The following is a 17,954-nucleotide window of genomic DNA, read 5'->3' on the forward strand; positions in this document are numbered from 1 at the left end:
AGTGTAAATTTGCTGTTCCCTCAAAATAACTCAACACACAGACATTAATGTCTAAACCGCTGGCAACAAAAGTGAGTACACCCCTAAGTGAAAATTTCCAAATTGGGCCCAAAGTGTCAATATTTTGTGTGGCCACCATTATTTTCCAGCACTGCCTTAACCCTCTTGGGTAAGGAGCTCACCAGGGCTTCACAGGTTGCCACTGGAGTCCTCTTCCACTCCTCCATGATGACATCACGGAGCTGGTGGATGTTAGAGACCTTGCGCTCCCCCACCTTCCATTTGAGGATGCCCCACAGATGCTCAATAGGCTTTAGGTCTGGAGACATGCTTGGCCAGTCCATTACCTTTACCCTCAGCTTCTTTAGCAAGGCAGTGGTCGTCTTGGAGGTGTGTTTGGGGTCATTATCATGTTGGAATACTGCCCTGCGGCCCAGTCTCCAAAGGGAGGGGATCATTCTCTGCTTCAGTATGTCACAGTACATGTTGGCCCTCAATGAACTGTAGCTCCCCAGTGCCAGCAGCACTCATGCAGCCCCAGACCATGACACTCCCACCACCATGCTTGACTGTAGGCAAGACACACTTGTCTTTGTACCCCTCACATGGTTGCTGCCACACACGCTTGACACCATCTGAACCAAATAAGTTTATCTTGGTCTCATCAGACCACAGGACATGGTTCCATTAATCCATGTCCTTAGTCTGCTTGTCTTCAGCAAACTATTTGCGGGCATTCTTATGCATCATCTTTAGAAGAGGCTTCCTTCTGGGATGACAGCCATGCAGATCAATTTGATGCAGTGTGTGGTGTATGGTCTGAGCACTGACAGGCTGACCCCCCCACCCCTTCAACCCCGGTAGCAATGCTGGCAGCACTCACATCTATTTCCGAAAGACAACCTCTGGATATGACGCTGAGCATGTGTACTCAACTTCTTTAGCCAACCATGGCGAGGCTTGTTCTGAGTAGAACCTCACTTGTTAAACCGCTGTATGGTCTTGGCCACTGTGCTGCAGCTCAGTTTCAGGGTCTTAGCAATCTTCTTATAGTCTAGGCCATCTTTATGTAGAGCAACAATTCTTTTTTTCAGATCCTCAGAGAGTTCTTTGCCGTGAGGTGCCATGTTGAACCTCCAGTGACCAGTATAAGAGAGTGAGAGCGATAACACCAAATTTAACACACCTGCTCCCCATTCACACCTGAGACCTTGTAACACTAATGAGTCACATGACATCGGGGAGGGAAAATGGCTAATTGGGCCCAATTTGGACATTTTCACTTAGGGGTGTACTCACTTTTGTTGCCAGCAGTTTAGACTTTAATGGCTATGTGTTGAGTTATTTTGAGGGGACAGGAAATTTACACTCTTATACAAGCTGTACACTCACTACTTTACATGATAGCAAAGTGTGATTTCTTCACATGAAAAGATTTAATAAAATATTTACAAAAATGTGAGGGGTGTACTCACTTTTGTGAGATACTGTATAACATGTTTGTTTAAAAAAAAAAAAAAAAAAATCACTTTAAAGACTCTGTGCAGGGAAGATTAGCATCTGAACCCAGAGAAGATAAAGGCTGATAGACTCGAGGTAATAGAAGGCATTACAATTGCATTTTAAGTAAACTTTTATCAGTATTGTGCATTATATTTACAATTATCATATCCACGAAAAAAAGTGTCTCAGCTTTTAGTACTACTTTAATATAAAAGATTTATATCTCTCTTCCACCCTTCATATAGCTTCATCCACCCTTCATATAGCTTCATGTCTAACTCCTATTTAAAATGCACATATATCCTACTTCTGGGTGTATTTCTTTTTTTATATATATGTGTGCATGTGTGTGTATATATATATATATATATATATATATATATATATATATTATTACTTTCACTGTTTCACAGTATAAATGAACCCTTTTATAGTAGCGATTATCTGCTCTTTTTGTACTTTTTTGTACTATAAAGGGCTAATTTTAGTTTGTTTAACCGCATTATGACAGGTGATACAAAAAAAAGCATGCTGCTGCTACTAAGCGTCTTAGGCCTGGTTCACACCTATGCGTTTTCTGGTGCTCTTGCAGAAACGCACTACAGTTCATTTAACATGGTTTCCTATTGGACACGTTCACATCTATGCTTTTTTCAGGCTCTGCGGAAAGGGTCACTGACTTTTTTCAATGCAAAATGGTGCTTTTTTTTGCTTTTTTGGTTCAATAAACTTCAATGGAGAAGCTGCAGAAAAGCATGTAAGCAAAAAGCAATCTGCATGATATTATTTTAATGCTGCAGATTTACAAATATTGAAAAATGCTTTTGAAATTACAACAACATGTTAAAGCGTATATGATGTTTTCATGATTGCTTTTAAAGGCAACTGGCAATTTCAGAAGTCAGTCAGGAATGGCAACCTATGTATTTCAGTACAGGTTTCCATTCAGTAAATTCAGTAAGTATCAAAAAACTGTCTATGCAGATAAGGGGCGTCTGTAGATAAAAACAATTGACTACTGTCTGTGATACTTTTTTATCTGCATTAACATCCAAATTTTCAGCACAAGCTTTTGGGGTGTACCCCCTGCTTCAAGGTTCAAGCAGTATGGCTACAATCACCTCAAGCATGTAGATAAAACAAACTGTGCAGCCTTTACTAGAGTTGAATAATGCTCTTGCTATAGGTGTAGGCCATTTACATACCTCATGAAGCTTCACTGGAAAATTCCTAGGACGTTGTAAGGAGGGTCCCTGCTATTACTGCTTACTTTTGCCATCACAGGAGTGAGCTCTTAAATTCTATGCTCATAGCTACTACATCAGGGGAGAGACAGTTCTGGGAGTATTCCAGTCAGACTTCATGAGGTATGTAAATGGCCTACTTCTACAGCAGGTGTATTATTCAATTTTGGTCAAAGCTGCACAGCTTGTTTTTATTTACATAAAGCCCTTATCTGCATAGGCCTTTTTTTTGGTAAAGGTGAACTATGCCTTTAACTAGTTGCTGCTCGCCCACCGTCAAATGACGGCTGGGCGGTGTAGCTCTCATTCTGGGACAACGTCATATGACGGCGTCCCAGAACGGCTGCTCGCAGGAGCACGCAGCACGGCGGCCACGCGGCTAGGACACGCCGTGAGCACGATCTCTGTAAAGAGCAAGCATCTGCGGCTCTTTAACCATGTGATCGGCTGTGTCCGATCACAGCCGGTCACATGTAAACATGGAGATGCCAGTAATCGGCGCTCCTCGCCTCACACTGACAGAGTGTGTGGCGAGAAGAGCCGATCAGCGGCATCTCCACGCAGGGGGACATCTACACATGTAATCAGGGCACTGATCATCATTACAAAATAGCGCCAACTGCGTCGCCAATCAGTGCCCACCATTGCCAGCAATCAGTGCCCACCAGTGGCAGCAATCAGTGCACACCACTGCCCACAAGTGCCACCAATCAGTGCCGCCCATCAATGCTGTCGATCAATGCCCATCAGTGTCGCCCATCAGTACCGCCTATCCTTGCCGCCTATCAGTGCCCACCAGTGCCGCCTATTAGTGCCCATCAGTGCCACCTAACAGTACCTATCAGTGCCGCCTATCAGTGCCACATATCAGTGCCAATATGTGCGACATATTAGTGCCTCCTCATCAGTGCCACCTAATCATTGCCCATAAGTGCCGCCTCATCAATGCCCACCAGTTCAGCCTATCAGTACCTATCAGTGCCGCCTCATCAGCGCACATCAGTGAAGGAGAAAAATTACTAAGTTACAAAATTTACTGACAGAAAGTAAAAAAAAAACAAAACTTTTTTTCAAAATTTATGATCTTTTTTTTTTTTGTTTTAAGTAAAAAATAAAAAACCCAGCAGTGATTAAATACCACCAAAAGAAAGCTCTATTTGGAGAAAATTATAAAATATTTGTTTGGGTACAGTGTAGCATGACAGTGCAATTTTTATTCAAAGTGCGACAGCGCTGAAAGCTGAAAAATGGCTTGGGCAGGAAGGGGGTGAAAGTGCCTTGTGGGCAAGTGGTTAAAGTGGTAAAACCCAAAACATAATTTATTGCAGCTTTCCAATCCGTAGATGTGGTGGCTGCATTTGATTTATTTTTTAGGCTTTTTCCCTCTGTTTTCATCTGATAATCTGGCCAGTAACACACCTCCTGTATTAGAGTGCCCCCCATTCTAGATGAAAAGGCCATGGACATATTTGAACAGTAAAATGGTCAGTCTGGGTGAGGAGAGTATTTGATGCAGTAGCAGAGTAGGATACACTAACATATTGAAGCCAAACACCAGCTCGCACTGCCCTCATGTCCATCTCTCGTCATTCCTCCAGGCTGCTGACATGTGCACAAGCAGTTACAGCAAACAATGTTTTGTTTTTTTTTTGCTTTTGAGATAAAGGTTTTACATAAATAACTAAAAGCCAATCATTGTGATCACCCCTGTTAGTGGTAAATGGTTTGTCTCAACACTCTTACTGCTATATTTGCAAGAGAGCTTGTTCTAGTAAAAAATAACAGAATTACTGGCAGTATTTCAGGATGAAAAGAAAGGAAAGAAAGCTAATGCAGGCATCACATCAAGAATTAGTAAGCTGCAATATAATAAATGTTTTCTTTTTAGTTTTAATACCACTTTAAAGGGAATCATTGGTCATAACATACACTTTCATTTCATAACATCAGCATTGTAATAGCAATACAAGCAATAGTTATTTTTGGCAATCCCTACATGCTTACATGAAAAATCCTCTTTCTGCCTGTCTGCTGGCCATTTCTTTGCAAGAACTTCCAGGATTCCCTGCATGCTTTGCATGTTTTCCTCTACTGCATATCATATGGTAGGTACCATGCTGCCTGCCAGCAGCAATTCCTGTACTGATCGTGCCTCCTGAAAGTCCAAGTTCAGAAGGCAGACTTTGTGAATTCTATGACACAGCAGTGCCTAACCACAGGGCATAGTGAATACTTGTCACAGAACTTAACTAAATGTATATGATTCTCAAAATAAGTTTACAAACTTTAATATTGTTCTGATTAATAGGAGTAGGCTAGAAAAAACACATAAAATGATACGATTACTTTTCAGTTGAGCAAGACACTTATGTTTTTCATACTCCTTTGCATTTTGGGAAATGACAGTGGGGGCACCACACTAAAATTTTGCACCAGATGCCATCTAATGTAAAGCAACCCTTTTTTTCACAAAGTTGGTTGGTGAATGTAAAGGTTTACTTTAAGGTCAAATGAAAAAGTCTTCAAATGGTTTCATTAAAAAAAAATCAAATCTGATATGATATAGCAAAATTAACTGCAGTGATGCCATACATACTTGAAGATCCTTTACATTAGGAAAAGGAATCCCTACAGTTACAACAGCCCGGGCATTGTCATCTGAGAAGTCCAGTCCTTCACTCACTTTACCTCTGCAAACAGCAATCAGCAGTGCTCCATCTGAAACCACATACACAACTTTGCAGTTATTTAAAATACATCTAAATGAAGCTATCCAAAGGACTGGAATAGTTTCACAGCTACCCTGACAGAAGTAGTTTCACATATCATAATGCATTATGAACAATGTGGCAATACACTGTGTCAAGTAAAACATATACAGGTCTATATATAATTATTTAAAAATGACTGTGCTGTCCTATGTATGATGTGATATAATTAGTGAAAATACAAATTGAAATAAATATAGAAAAACAGCTGCGACTTCCAGCGAGATACACACATCAATCAACAATTTCCAATATCAAATCGTGCTAATTTCCATAAAGTGAATCCGCGCAGTGAATAAAAGTATTTCAACCTTTCTAGAATAAAAATCATAAATATATTTAATCAAACTGCATACTATAAACAGTCCATTCTATTGATAGTAGATCTCCATTGTGAAATCAGCACACAATACACCCGAGAATAGTGATGAGAGAAAGATCTGCCTTCCACCTTCACACACACTGCCACTTACCGACTCAAATTGATCTCTTAGTACAGGAGATCAAATGCGCTTCTCGCTTAATACCCAACCTGGGCCTTTTAAGTATACAGCCAAGATCTCTGCGTCTTCTCAGATGTTAAACACTTTACAGGGGCACTTTACCGAACGTTCCCCATGAAAAAATAAAAGCTTCCATAGCATAAAATCTTTGGGAAACTTTAGAGAGTAAAAAGAATATTGCACTTACATTTGCACAAATACCGAGCTGGTAAGCTTTCGATTGCAGCCCGTGGTTCTGGGACTTGCGTGCATCACGGAGACGGCAGAATGTTGCTCCTCCCTACGTGTTTCGTCACACCTGACGTCGTCCTGGGGCACTAGGATGACGTCAAATGTACCAAATGTAAGTGCAATATTCTTTTTATTCATTAGTTACCCAAAGATTTTATACTATGGAAGCTTTTATTTTTTTCATGGGGAACATTCGGTAAAGTGCACCTGTAAAGACGCAGAGATCTTGGCTGTATACTTAAAAGGCCCAGGATTGGTATTAAGCCAAAAGCGCATTTGATCTCCTGTAATAAAAGATCAATTGGAGTCGGTAAGCAGCAGTGTGTGTGAAGGTGGAAGACAGATCTTTCTCTCATCACTATTCCCGGGTGTATTGTGTGCTGATTTCACAATGGAGATCTACTATCAATAGAATGGATTGTTTATAGTGTGCAGTTTGATTAAATATATTTATGATTTTTATTCTAGAAAGGGTGAAATATTTTAATTCACTGCACAGATTCACTTTATGGAAATTAGCGCAACTTGATATCGGAAAAGGTCTATATATAAAGCAGCGAATGTTACTTTACTCAAGCGTTCTCTGGTGGAGGATGTTCCAGGTCCATAATTATTACATGGCAATGACTGATTCTTCAACAGACAATGATCAGTGAGAGTCACATTCACAGCTTTATAAATAGACCCTATAGTGTCCCAAGCAGACAAAATTTTAAACCTAAATAGATATATCTACCTCCCGCTTTTGGAATAAATGGAGCTGAGGGACCAGTTGTTTGTATTAAAAGAAAGTGATTATATGGCAAATAAAAATAGAAATTTTGACGAATCTGTAAATTCTATATCTTTGAGTATAGTAAGGGACATAGAAATCTATTCATAGACTATGGGTTATGGGTTCTACACCACTACCTTTAGATGATTGGACACTGGAAAATGCTTTACTGGGTCCACCTCCCAGTGTATTCTTATAATATCACCCGCTCCGTGAGACTTCAGTTTTTTATTTTTAGTAAGCAATAAGGAGATCACAGAAAAAAAAGAGGGGGGGGGGGGGCTTGTACGGTACAAGATAGGGAATTTACAGGTACGTCCAAATTCCTATTATCTATATCATACAGCACGACACAGTAATTGATTAATAGATCAAAGGATGTCCCATAGCAATAAATCGAGGGGTGGGCAACAAATCAGCTAAAACAGCAGCAACAGGCCCACAAAACACAAGAAAGGGCAACTGACCCGAACGGTTACCGGCAAAAGCACCTTCCAGTCGACACAAGTGAAAGAAAGGGCTTAAACAGCCACCTGGCAGACAAATGGAATGGGAAGAAAATGTGAACAAAGATCAGCCCTATATAGAAAAAGACAACCAAAGAATGGTGCAATTCCAAGGAATTCACTTTCAAAGTGAACAGAAGAAGGGTGCCAAAGGAAGGCACAGCAAATAGCCATAGCTTGCCATGCCTAAGCCCATCCCCGACTAGCAGGAGGTGGGAGGGAAGAATTGAAATTCCTGAAAAGGGAAATCAAGCAGAATTGGCTTCCAGGATAGCCAGTACCCAATATCAAAAGACAGAAGGGGGAGCCAAGAACTATTGCTGCCAGGGGTAACAGAGAGAAAGAAGTTCCATTTCTATAAGGAACAAATGAAAAGAGCAACGTTTTGATATTTGGGAAAGAAAGGGAGGACTTTCACACACAGCCTGACTACTGCATCAAATTTGACAGTGCATCAGGGGGATATGCATTTCCTAAAAGGACAAAGATTCCTGAAGTAGGATTGGAAGGTCCTTGTGTTCTTTCCAAGAAGGAAAGGAGATGAACACCCATTGTCAGTAGACTACTCCTTTGCCTCGAACCTTCAGTGTGAAAAGGCTTTTTAGCAGATCCAGTGGGCTTGGACGTGGAAGTTCTCTCATGACCAGAAGGACCCACAGTAGATGGAGAGGACAAACATATCTTATGGGAAAGGCATGTCCATTCCTTAGGGAATTGTGATGAGCGATAATGAGGTAAGATCCCCTATACCTCACAGTAGCTGCCTCCATGTATTGATTGAGGGAGCTCCCAAAGAGAAGCAGCCATCAAAGGGTATGCGCAAAAGGCATCTCTCCCAAACCAGGTCATGTGACAGGTACGGTTACTGATGGGCGACGACGGCACGCTCAGCCTCACCTTGCACAAAGATTTTCCAGCTTGCGGGACCGCAATCTAAGTGCCAGCCGACAGAGAGAGCGTCACTGGGTTTTATTAACTACATAGTTAACTCTTTACTCTGCTACCAGATATTTTTATCCTAAAAAACCAAACGTTCACAATATTATCAATAGCAATTATGACTTTAAATAAACATCTGTAATACACACTGTCACCACAGAAAGGTATATCTAGAGCTTTCCCATACAGTAGCACTCTTTAAAGAGACAGGAATTCTTTGAATTAAAATTAAAGGCAAAACTTTTTTTTTTCATTTTGGATAGAGTTTTTTTTCTCACCATCTATGTCCCAATGCAGAGATTTCCCTTCACTTCCTGTCCCATAGCCAAAAAGGAAGTGAGAGGAAATCCCTGAAAATTAAGGGAATTTCTTGGGGACCCCCAGATCACCTGTCCCTGTTGGAAGACCCCCCCTTTCCCCTAATACTTTTCTAGGGACAGCCCAAAATTTTTGATTTTCTTTTACTCTTAGATTGTAAGCTCTAAGGAGCAGGGCCCTCTGATTCCTACTGTATCAAATTGTATTGTACTTGTACTGTCTACCCTCAAGTTGTAAAGCGCTACGTAAACTGTTGGCGCTATATAAATACTGTATAATAATAATAATAATAATACTTTCACTATCGATGATAAGGGTAAACTGGACAAATAGAGAGGGTGAATCTCCTTAATGGGGACACAGACAGCAATAAAAACTGACAGGGGGTCTAATCCCTCTCCACTAAAAAAAAAAGTTTTGCCTTTAGTTATACTTTAAAGGATAACGCCACAATTTTCTGTAAAATGTAATGCAATATGACAACCTGGAGGCATTCTGTACATGTAGATGGTGCACAGAACTCCATCAGAAATATAAATTCCTGCTTGTGTGATTGGCTTACTGATTTTTCCAGAAGTCTGCATTTACAAGTCAGATTTTGGTATCCCCTCCCACAAAAATGCCATTTTTGATGAGATACTGCCAAAGGGAAATCACTTCGAATTGCATGCAGACCCTACCACTTTCCTTATTAGTGATGAGCAGGTGCAGCAGCTGATGATTTAAAAATTACCCCTCTAAAGATTTACTGCAATGTATATTAATCACCCAGAGGGGAATGTTTTTATTTTTTCTCAACAAAAGTGGAGGTACTTTTTAAGTTCTGCATTAGTGACAATATTAACACTTTTAAAAATATTGTTTAATAATAGAAAAGGTAAAACGGGTGAAAATACTTAACATCCTATGCATTCAGCAGAGTCCAATCAATGAGCTTAGGATGGATTAGTGACTCCTATAGATCTTGGCTGATATTCCTTGTTTTGATGGTAAAAGAAGAGCTCCAGACTGCTGATTCAGCCCCTCTTGAAGGTCCATGAAGGGATGTTGACAGAAATGATCTGGCCAATGAAGAGGTCATAAGAGTGGCCGATGTGAGGTCACAAGTTTATGACCTTACAGCTGCCCTCCCACAGATACAGTTTCCTAGAGGTATTAATATCTCTAAATACCTACAAGTTAGTAACATGAAAAGTCACAGTGACTTCCAGTGCTATGGGGTCTTCTAAAGTGAAGGGGAACAGGGACATCAGTATCCCAAGACTGGGTGGATGCTGCCTTCCTCAGATGGGGTGATCTGATGGAAACTACAAAAAAAAAGACAAACTGGAAGGCGCGTACACCTAGTGCTTTACCAATGACATTTAATGAATGATAAAATCCATAAAAAGTGGGTACTCACAAAAAGCAACTCTAATGCCCCGTACACACGGTCGGATTTTCCGATGGAAAATGTGTGATAGGACCTTGTTGTCGGAAATTCTGACCGTGTGTAGGCTCCATCACACATTTTCCATCGGATTTTCCGACACACAAAGTTTGAGAGCAGGCTATAAAATTTTCCGACAACAAAATCCGTTGTCGGAATTTCCGATCGTGTGTACACAAATCCAACGGACAAAGTGCCACGCATGCTCAGAATAAATAAAGAGATGAAAGCTATTGGCCACTGCCCCGTTTATAGTCCCGATGTACGTGTTTTACGTCACCGCATTTAGAACGATCGGATTTTCCGACAACTTTGTGTGACCGTGTGTATGCAAGACAAGTTTGAGCCAACATCCGTTGGAAAAAATCCTAGGATTTTGTTGTCGGAATGTCCGAACAAAGTCCGGCCGTGTGTACGGGGCATTAATGAGCTATAAAATCACACAGAGACGTGCTGAATCATATCACAGGGTAAACTGATGCATTTCGCACCCCCTTCCTCAGAGCTAGGTTACCTAGTAGCTACCTAGGTGTTCGCGCCTTCCATTTTGTCTTTTTTGTACCTACAAGTTAGTGTCTGGTAACTTATAATTCTATGCTGACAATAATATATCTTTTGAATAAATACAAATGTAGTGCCTACCCCGATTTTCCGGGAGCCTGATGGTGACTACCAGAAGTAGGGAGGGCTGACATAATTCCTCAAGGTGCAGGGTACTGGGCATGGTGGGTGATAAACAAGAAAGAAAGTTGGGCACCAGTCACTTTTATGCTTAAACAAGAGACTTTTTTTCTCAAACAGGTAAAATGTGGGAGAGCGGATAGGACACAGGACACCCTAAGTAACGATCAGCAAATAGGCAGATTGGCAGACTTCTTAGACAAAAATAGGTGAGATAAGGTAGACAGCAGTACAGGAAAAAGAGCCTTTAAGCTGAACCAGCACATCTGTATTTTGTAGGATAGGCCTCAGGATTCAGGCCTAGCAGCCAGGAGCTGTTCCACACACACATTCACCCAGGCAGCAGCCCTGGGCTGGAAGACTCAGATCACCTAACTCCTTCCGAATAGATACATTTTCTCAGAAAGCATAGCAGCAAATATGATTGGCTGAGAAAGATATGTTTATCCATAACCTGAACTCACTGTAGCTCATCACTCTAATGTCAAACGCAACAGCACCACCTATTGACAAAAGGGAGAAACCATAGCCAACAGGATTAGGACAGAAGTCATTTGACCACTAAACACTACAAATTAGCCAGGCTGGCTACCACCCAGCACAAATACATTTACCTATAGCCCTATTTCTAGGACAAGGGTGCTACACAAATATGGGTATCAGATGGATATTTCACCTAGGAGAGAAAATGGGCCTTATCCACTTCCAGTACCAACTAGGATAGTGGTGTTTGGGCTTAAAATGTTACAGGTAACCATGTCCTTATTCTGGTAGTACTATGATTAGCTCAGAAGTTATGAAATACACTCTGGATTCTTTGGCTAATAACATCCACTCAGGAATGTGTATTCGGACATTCCACCATCTGTGCTATATATGACAAGTGATTAGTCTGAGACCAGGACAGATTTATGTTAATATTCTAGTTACTGAAGCATGAACGCTTGATTGTTTCATGATGGCCATTTGAGTGAGACTAGGTTGTGGATTGTCCTGATAATTGGGTGTAGATAGGCTTACTCAAAAGATTATATAGTTGCATGGTAGCCAGGTCCTAAAGGGTCACTGCTGCTAAAAAAGAAATGCGATGTCTGACTGTGTTTTTGAAACATGGCTGCCCTGGGCCCTCTCACATAGCTTTTAGGGGTTCCCAGACTGCATTATCATTACAGGTCAGTCACCCAAGATTTAAGTTTAGGATTAGAATTCTGCACATACAGTATGCACAGATAAGCAAGTACATTCTGGAGATCTGACTCACATTACTCACAAAATCACATTTTCCATGGCGTCTACACATAATAGAACAGGGGTGACCCACCTGTGGACCAAGATGGCTATGAATGTGGCTCAACACAAAATCATAAACTGACTTAAAAATGTTGATTTATTTAGGGGGGAATTTTTTGTAAAAATGTGTTTGCACTTAGTGAAAATTTGACAGTGCCTCTTTACTGGAATTTTATAAATTTTAATCTTCCCAAAGAAAAATATCCCAACTTTTTACAATCACGCCTGCCAATCAGTTTTTGGCAGCACCTATACGCGTGAGCAACTATTTTCAAGGATGAAGAACAGGAAGGGCAAAATTAGTCACTTCAATACCGGCCACTTTCACCCCCTTCCTGCCAAGGCCAATTTTCAGCTTTTAGCGCTGTCACACTGTGAATGACAATTGCGCGGTCATGCAAAACTGTACCCAAATTACATTTTTATAATAATTTCCACACAGATAGAGCTTTCTTTTGGTGGCATTTAATCACCACTGTCTTTATTACTTTTTGCTAAATAAATGAAAAAAGCAACCGAAAATTTTGAAAAAAATGTGTTTCTCTTTGTTTCTGTTATAAAATTTTGAAAATAATCTTTATTCACAAATTTAGGCCAAAATATACACTGCTACATTTCTTTGGTGAAAATAACCACCCAAATCAGTGTACAATATTTAGTCTGTAGGTAAATCAGATCTCAAAATCAATCAATCCTGATGTACTGATGGTCTATCTCATTTCTTGAGGCCCAAAAATGCCAGGACAGTACAAATATCCCCCAAATGACCCCTTTTTGGAAAGGAGACAGTCCAAGGTATTTACTAAGAGGCATGGCGAGTTTTTTGAAGTTGTAAAAAAAAAGTTTTACATACTGTCACCTGTGCAGTGCAGCATCATCATTTAACTGGTGTGGCGGTGATCTGGGACAGTGACTGGTGACAGTATGTTTAAATACTATTAATATTTTAATTTTTTTTATTACATTTTTTTTTTCTTTCTTTACATACTGTGATCAGAGCAATAGTGTTACCATAGTAACCCTGTACTACTCTGGGGAGGTGATTTTTCTTTTTGGCCCTATCTGTACCATGTGATCACTGTGACCAATCACAGAGATTGACACAATAGTACACAATGAATGGCATGAATAGAAGCCATCCATTGTGTACAATTGTCATGTGATCTGCTTTGATTGGTCACAGCAACCACATGGTACCGGCAGTGGCCCGGTACACTGATCTGTCATCTGCTGTGTCAAAAAAAAATAAAATGTTTTATTACTCAGATAGGTGCATTATCTATACGAGTGATCATTAACTTGTGATCTGCCTGAATTTTTCTGCTCATCAGCTATCCTTATTGTTAATGTCTTTGTGTGGCCCAAGGCAATTCCTGTTCTTCCAATCTGGCCCAGGAAGGTCAAAAGGTTGGACACCCCTGTAATAGAATGACCAAGGGCAAAAGCTGCAATTTTGAAAAAATTCTCCAAGCCAGTTTGCCATAGTCTGGGCAAAGGACAAAGTGGCTAGAGCCAGCTGTAGGACAGGGCATGCCAAAGCAAGGGAGGACTTCAATCTTAAAACCCACCTGGCTCTCCTATCCTGGCAGTTACCCTTGTAATATAAAAACCTGTAGGTACTGTAACTTGTGTGATCTGGGTAAAACATTTGTTGCCACAGCTACAGGTAAAGAGTTTACTATACAGCAATACATCAACTGTGGCACAAACTATGTCATTTACCTGATCACCTGTATTTCATGCAGCCTCCAATATGTAGGCTGTACCACACATCCTCTGAGAGCCCGTATAGGGGAACATTACTGTGACACAATTAACCCAAATGCTAGAAATATTTCGAATGCAACACGTCACTTTAGGGAATGTCACCAGGGCGATCTCTCCTCTTTCCGCTTTAGAGGAATAGAACGGTTGTCTCACTCGCCCAGAGGAGGTGACAGGGAGAGAAGGCTACTGGGGAGAGAAGCATGTTGGATTTTTAGATTAAAAACTAGATCGCCTCAGGGGTTAAACCTGAGGTGGGATCTGGATTTGCACTTACATTAAGCATGCCTCTCCCCAGAGCCTCCTCTCGCTTTCTCTCTTTTCCTCCTTCTGGTGTCTTTTTTACATACCTGAATTATTATTATTTTTTACTTTTTGTATCTAATGTTTTTTTTATTTCATGGTGTGTTTTAATCATGTATATGTGCATGAGTGCATGCATGAGTATGTGCACACATGTACTTATTATCATTCTAAGGTGTGTGACAAATAGTGGCATACATATGGATCACCCAATATGCAGTATAGCTGATTCCCCTTTTTTGGATAATTACCTGTAGTCAATTAAGACAATTAATGGGTGGAGCCAGTGATCCTTGGAGCTACTATTTATTTTCAAAGTTTCATGTCTGTAATGTGGTTATGACTAAGGCCTTATAGGCTGAAACGCATCAACTGTTCTTATTTGCGTTTGGTCACTGTGGCTTGTCTTAAGAGCAATCACCGGAGTGCGGATCATCTTTTCCTCTCTTCTTCCAATCTGGCCCAGGAAGGTCAAAAGGTTGGACACCACTGTAATAGAATGACCGAGGGCAAAAGCTGCAATCTTGAAAAAATTCTCCAGCCCAGTTTGCCATAGTCTGGGGAAAGGACAAATTGTCTAGAGCCAGCTGTAGGGCAGGGCATGCCAAAGCAAGGGAGGACTTCAATCTTCAAAGGGGGGGGGGGGGCGGGTAGACAGACCACCTCTGGTGAAAGTCTACTTCCATAGGATACAAGGCATCAAAGTTGTCAGAAAGGGTGAATAACCTCTCCAAGCTTGGCCAATCATTGTACAAGGTGCAAGCAGAGTTTCAATGTCTATTTTTGTGGCATTTGGAAAGAGGTGGGACAGCAAACTATCAGCTTGCGTTGCCAGCAAAAATTGGCATCTGTAAGTGTGCAGCGTATTACAAGCACTACGACACTAGCCAGAGGAGAACTTATGGCAGTGAGATGAAGACTGACAAATTGAAATAAGTGAACCCTATAATAATGTTACCTATAAGGCTGAATAATGACACAATAAAAGTTAGCGAACGACACTAAGATTGAAGATTCCCCTTCCCCTCAATAACCTGTGTCTTGTCCTGTGTTTAAAAATTAAACAGAGCCGGGAATTGGCTATTTTTCCTCCTCGCGCTGACAGTGTGAGGAGGAAAAAAAAACCCGATCACCGGCGGCCGTGAGAGGGACATCAGTCCCTCTCATGGCAATCATCTGCCCCCATCATCTGCATCCATCAGTGCCGCCCACAGTGCCACCCATCAGTGCCACCCATCAGCGCTCACAGTGCCACCCATCAGCGCCCACAGTGCCACCCATCAGCGCCCACATCATTGCCACCTATCAGTGCCCATCAGTGTCACCTACCAGTGCCCATAAGTGCCGCCCATCAGTGCCCCCCATCAGTGCCCATCAGTGCCACCTATCCGTGCCACCCATCCGTGGCCATCAGTGCCGTCTTATCTGTGCCCATCAGTACCGCATTATCTGTCCCCATCAGTGCCGCCTATCATTAACTGTGCCTATCAGTGCCGCCTATCAGTGCCACATATCAGTGCCCATATGTGCGGCATATTAGTGCCTCCTCATCAGTGCCACCTAATCATTGCCCATAAGTGCCGCCTCATCAATGCCCACCAGTTCAGCCTATCAGTGCCCACCAATGCTGCCTCATCATTTTTTTTCAAAATTTTCCATCTTTTTTTGTTTGTTTAGCAAAAAATAAAAATCCCAGCTGTGATTAAATACCACCAAAAGAAAGCTCTATTTGTGGGAAAAAATGATAAAAATTTAATTTGGTACAGTGTTGTATGACCGCGCAATTGTCATTCAAAGAGTGACAGCGCTGAAAGCTGAAAATTGGCTTGGGCAGGAGGGGGGGTTTAAGTGCCCAGTAAGCAAGTGGTTAAAGTGCCTCTAATTAACCCCAAATAAAGTTCAGCTGTTCTAGTAGGTCTTTCCTGTCATTTTCTTAGTCGCAAATTACAGCAAAAGCCATGGTCCCCAGAGAGCTTCTAAAGCATCAGGGGGATTCATTGTTTAAAGGTATCAGTCAGGAGAAGGGTACAAAAGGGTTTCCAGGGCATTAGATATACCATGGAACACAGTGAAGACAGTCATCATTAAGTGGAGAAAATACAGCATCAAAGTGACATTGCCGCCCATCAGTGCCCCCCATCAGTGCCACCTATCCGTGCCACCCATCCGTGGCCATCAGTGCCGTCTTATCTGTGCCCATCAGTACCGCATTATCTGTCCCCATCAGTGCCGCCTATCATTAACTGTGCCTATCAGTGCCGCCTATCAGTGCCCATATGTGCGGCATATTAGTGCCTCCTCATCAGTGCCACCTAATCATTGCCCATAAGTGCCGCCTCATCAATGCCCACCAGTTCAGCCTATCAGTGCCCACCAGTGCCGCCTCATCAGCGCATATCAATGAAGGAGAAAAATTACCTGTTTGCAGAATTTTATAACTATGAAACATATTTTTTTTTTCAAAATTTTCCATCTTTTTTTGTTTGTTTAGCAAAAAATAAAAATCCCAGCTGTGATTAAATACCACCAAAAGAAAGCTCTATTTGTGGGAAAAAAAAATGATAAAAATTTAATTTGGTACAGTGTTGTATGACCGCGCAATTGTCATTCAAAGAGTGACAGCGCTGAAAGCTGAAAATTGGCTTGGGCAGGAGGGGGGGTTTAAGTGCCCAGTAAGCAAGTGGTTAAAGTGCCTCTAATTAACCCCAAATAAAGTTCAGCTGTTCTAGTAGGTCTTTCCTGTCATTTTCTTAGTCGCAAATTACAGCAAAAGCCATGGTCCCCAGAGAGCTTCTAAAGCATCAGGGGGATTCATTGTTTAAAGGTATCAGTCAGGAGAAGGGTACAAAAGGGTTTCCAGGGCATTAGATATATCATGGAACACAGTGAAGACAGTCATCATTAAGTGGAGAAAATACAGCATCAAAGTGACATTACCAAGAACTGGACGTCCCTCCAAAATTGATGAAAAGAGAAGAAAACTGGTCAGGGAGGCTGCCAAGAAGCCTACAGCAACATTATAGGAAGTCCCAGGAATATCTGGCAAGTACTGGCTGTGTGGTACGTGACAACAATCTCCCATATTCTTCATATGTCTGGGCTATTGGGTATAGAGTGGCAAAACCGAAGCCTTTTCTTGCGAAGAAAAACATCCAAGCTCGGTTACATTTTGCAGAAACACATCTGACGTGTCCCAAAAGCATGTGGGAAAATGCGTTTTGGTCTGGGAAAACCAAGGTAGAACCTTTTGGCCATAATTCCAAAAGATATGTTTGGTGCAAAAACAACACTGCACATCACCCAAATAACACCATACTCACAGTGAAGCATGGTGGTGGCAGCATCATGCTTTGGGGTTGTTTTTTTTCATCTGGAACAGGGTCCTTCGTCAAAGTAGAGAGACTTATGAACAGTTCCAAGTACCAGTCAATACTGGCACAAAACCTTCAGGCTTCTGCTAGAAAGCTGAACATGAAGAGGAACTTCGTCTTTCAGCTTGACAATGACCCAAAACATACATCCAAATCCACAAAGGAATGGCTTCACCAGAAGAAGATTAAAGTTTTGGAATGGCCCAGCCAGAGCCCAGACCTGAATCCGACCAAAAATCTGTGGGACTTATCTGAAGAGGGCTGTGCACAGGAGATGCCCACGCAATATGACAGATTTGGAGTGCTTTTGCAAAGAAGGGTGGGCAAGA

General features: G+C 41.5%; 1 protein-coding gene across 1 annotated transcript in view; it reads right to left on the reverse strand.

Moving 5' to 3' along the window:
* BRIP1 (BRCA1 interacting DNA helicase 1) overlaps window positions 1–17,954 on the reverse strand; it is a 670,966-nt gene that overhangs the window by 126,418 nt on the left and 526,594 nt on the right. Inside the window, exon 16 of the mRNA XM_073615255.1 lies at window positions 5,344–5,465. Within this exon, the coding sequence (XP_073471356.1) occupies window positions 5,344–5,465 (122 nt within the window). The remainder of the gene's footprint in view (window positions 1–5,343; window positions 5,466–17,954) is intronic.

The sequence above is a fragment of the Aquarana catesbeiana genome, linkage group LG02, assembly GCF_042186555.1.
Source record: "Aquarana catesbeiana isolate 2022-GZ linkage group LG02, ASM4218655v1, whole genome shotgun sequence".
NCBI lineage: Eukaryota > Metazoa > Chordata > Amphibia > Anura > Ranidae > Aquarana > Aquarana catesbeiana.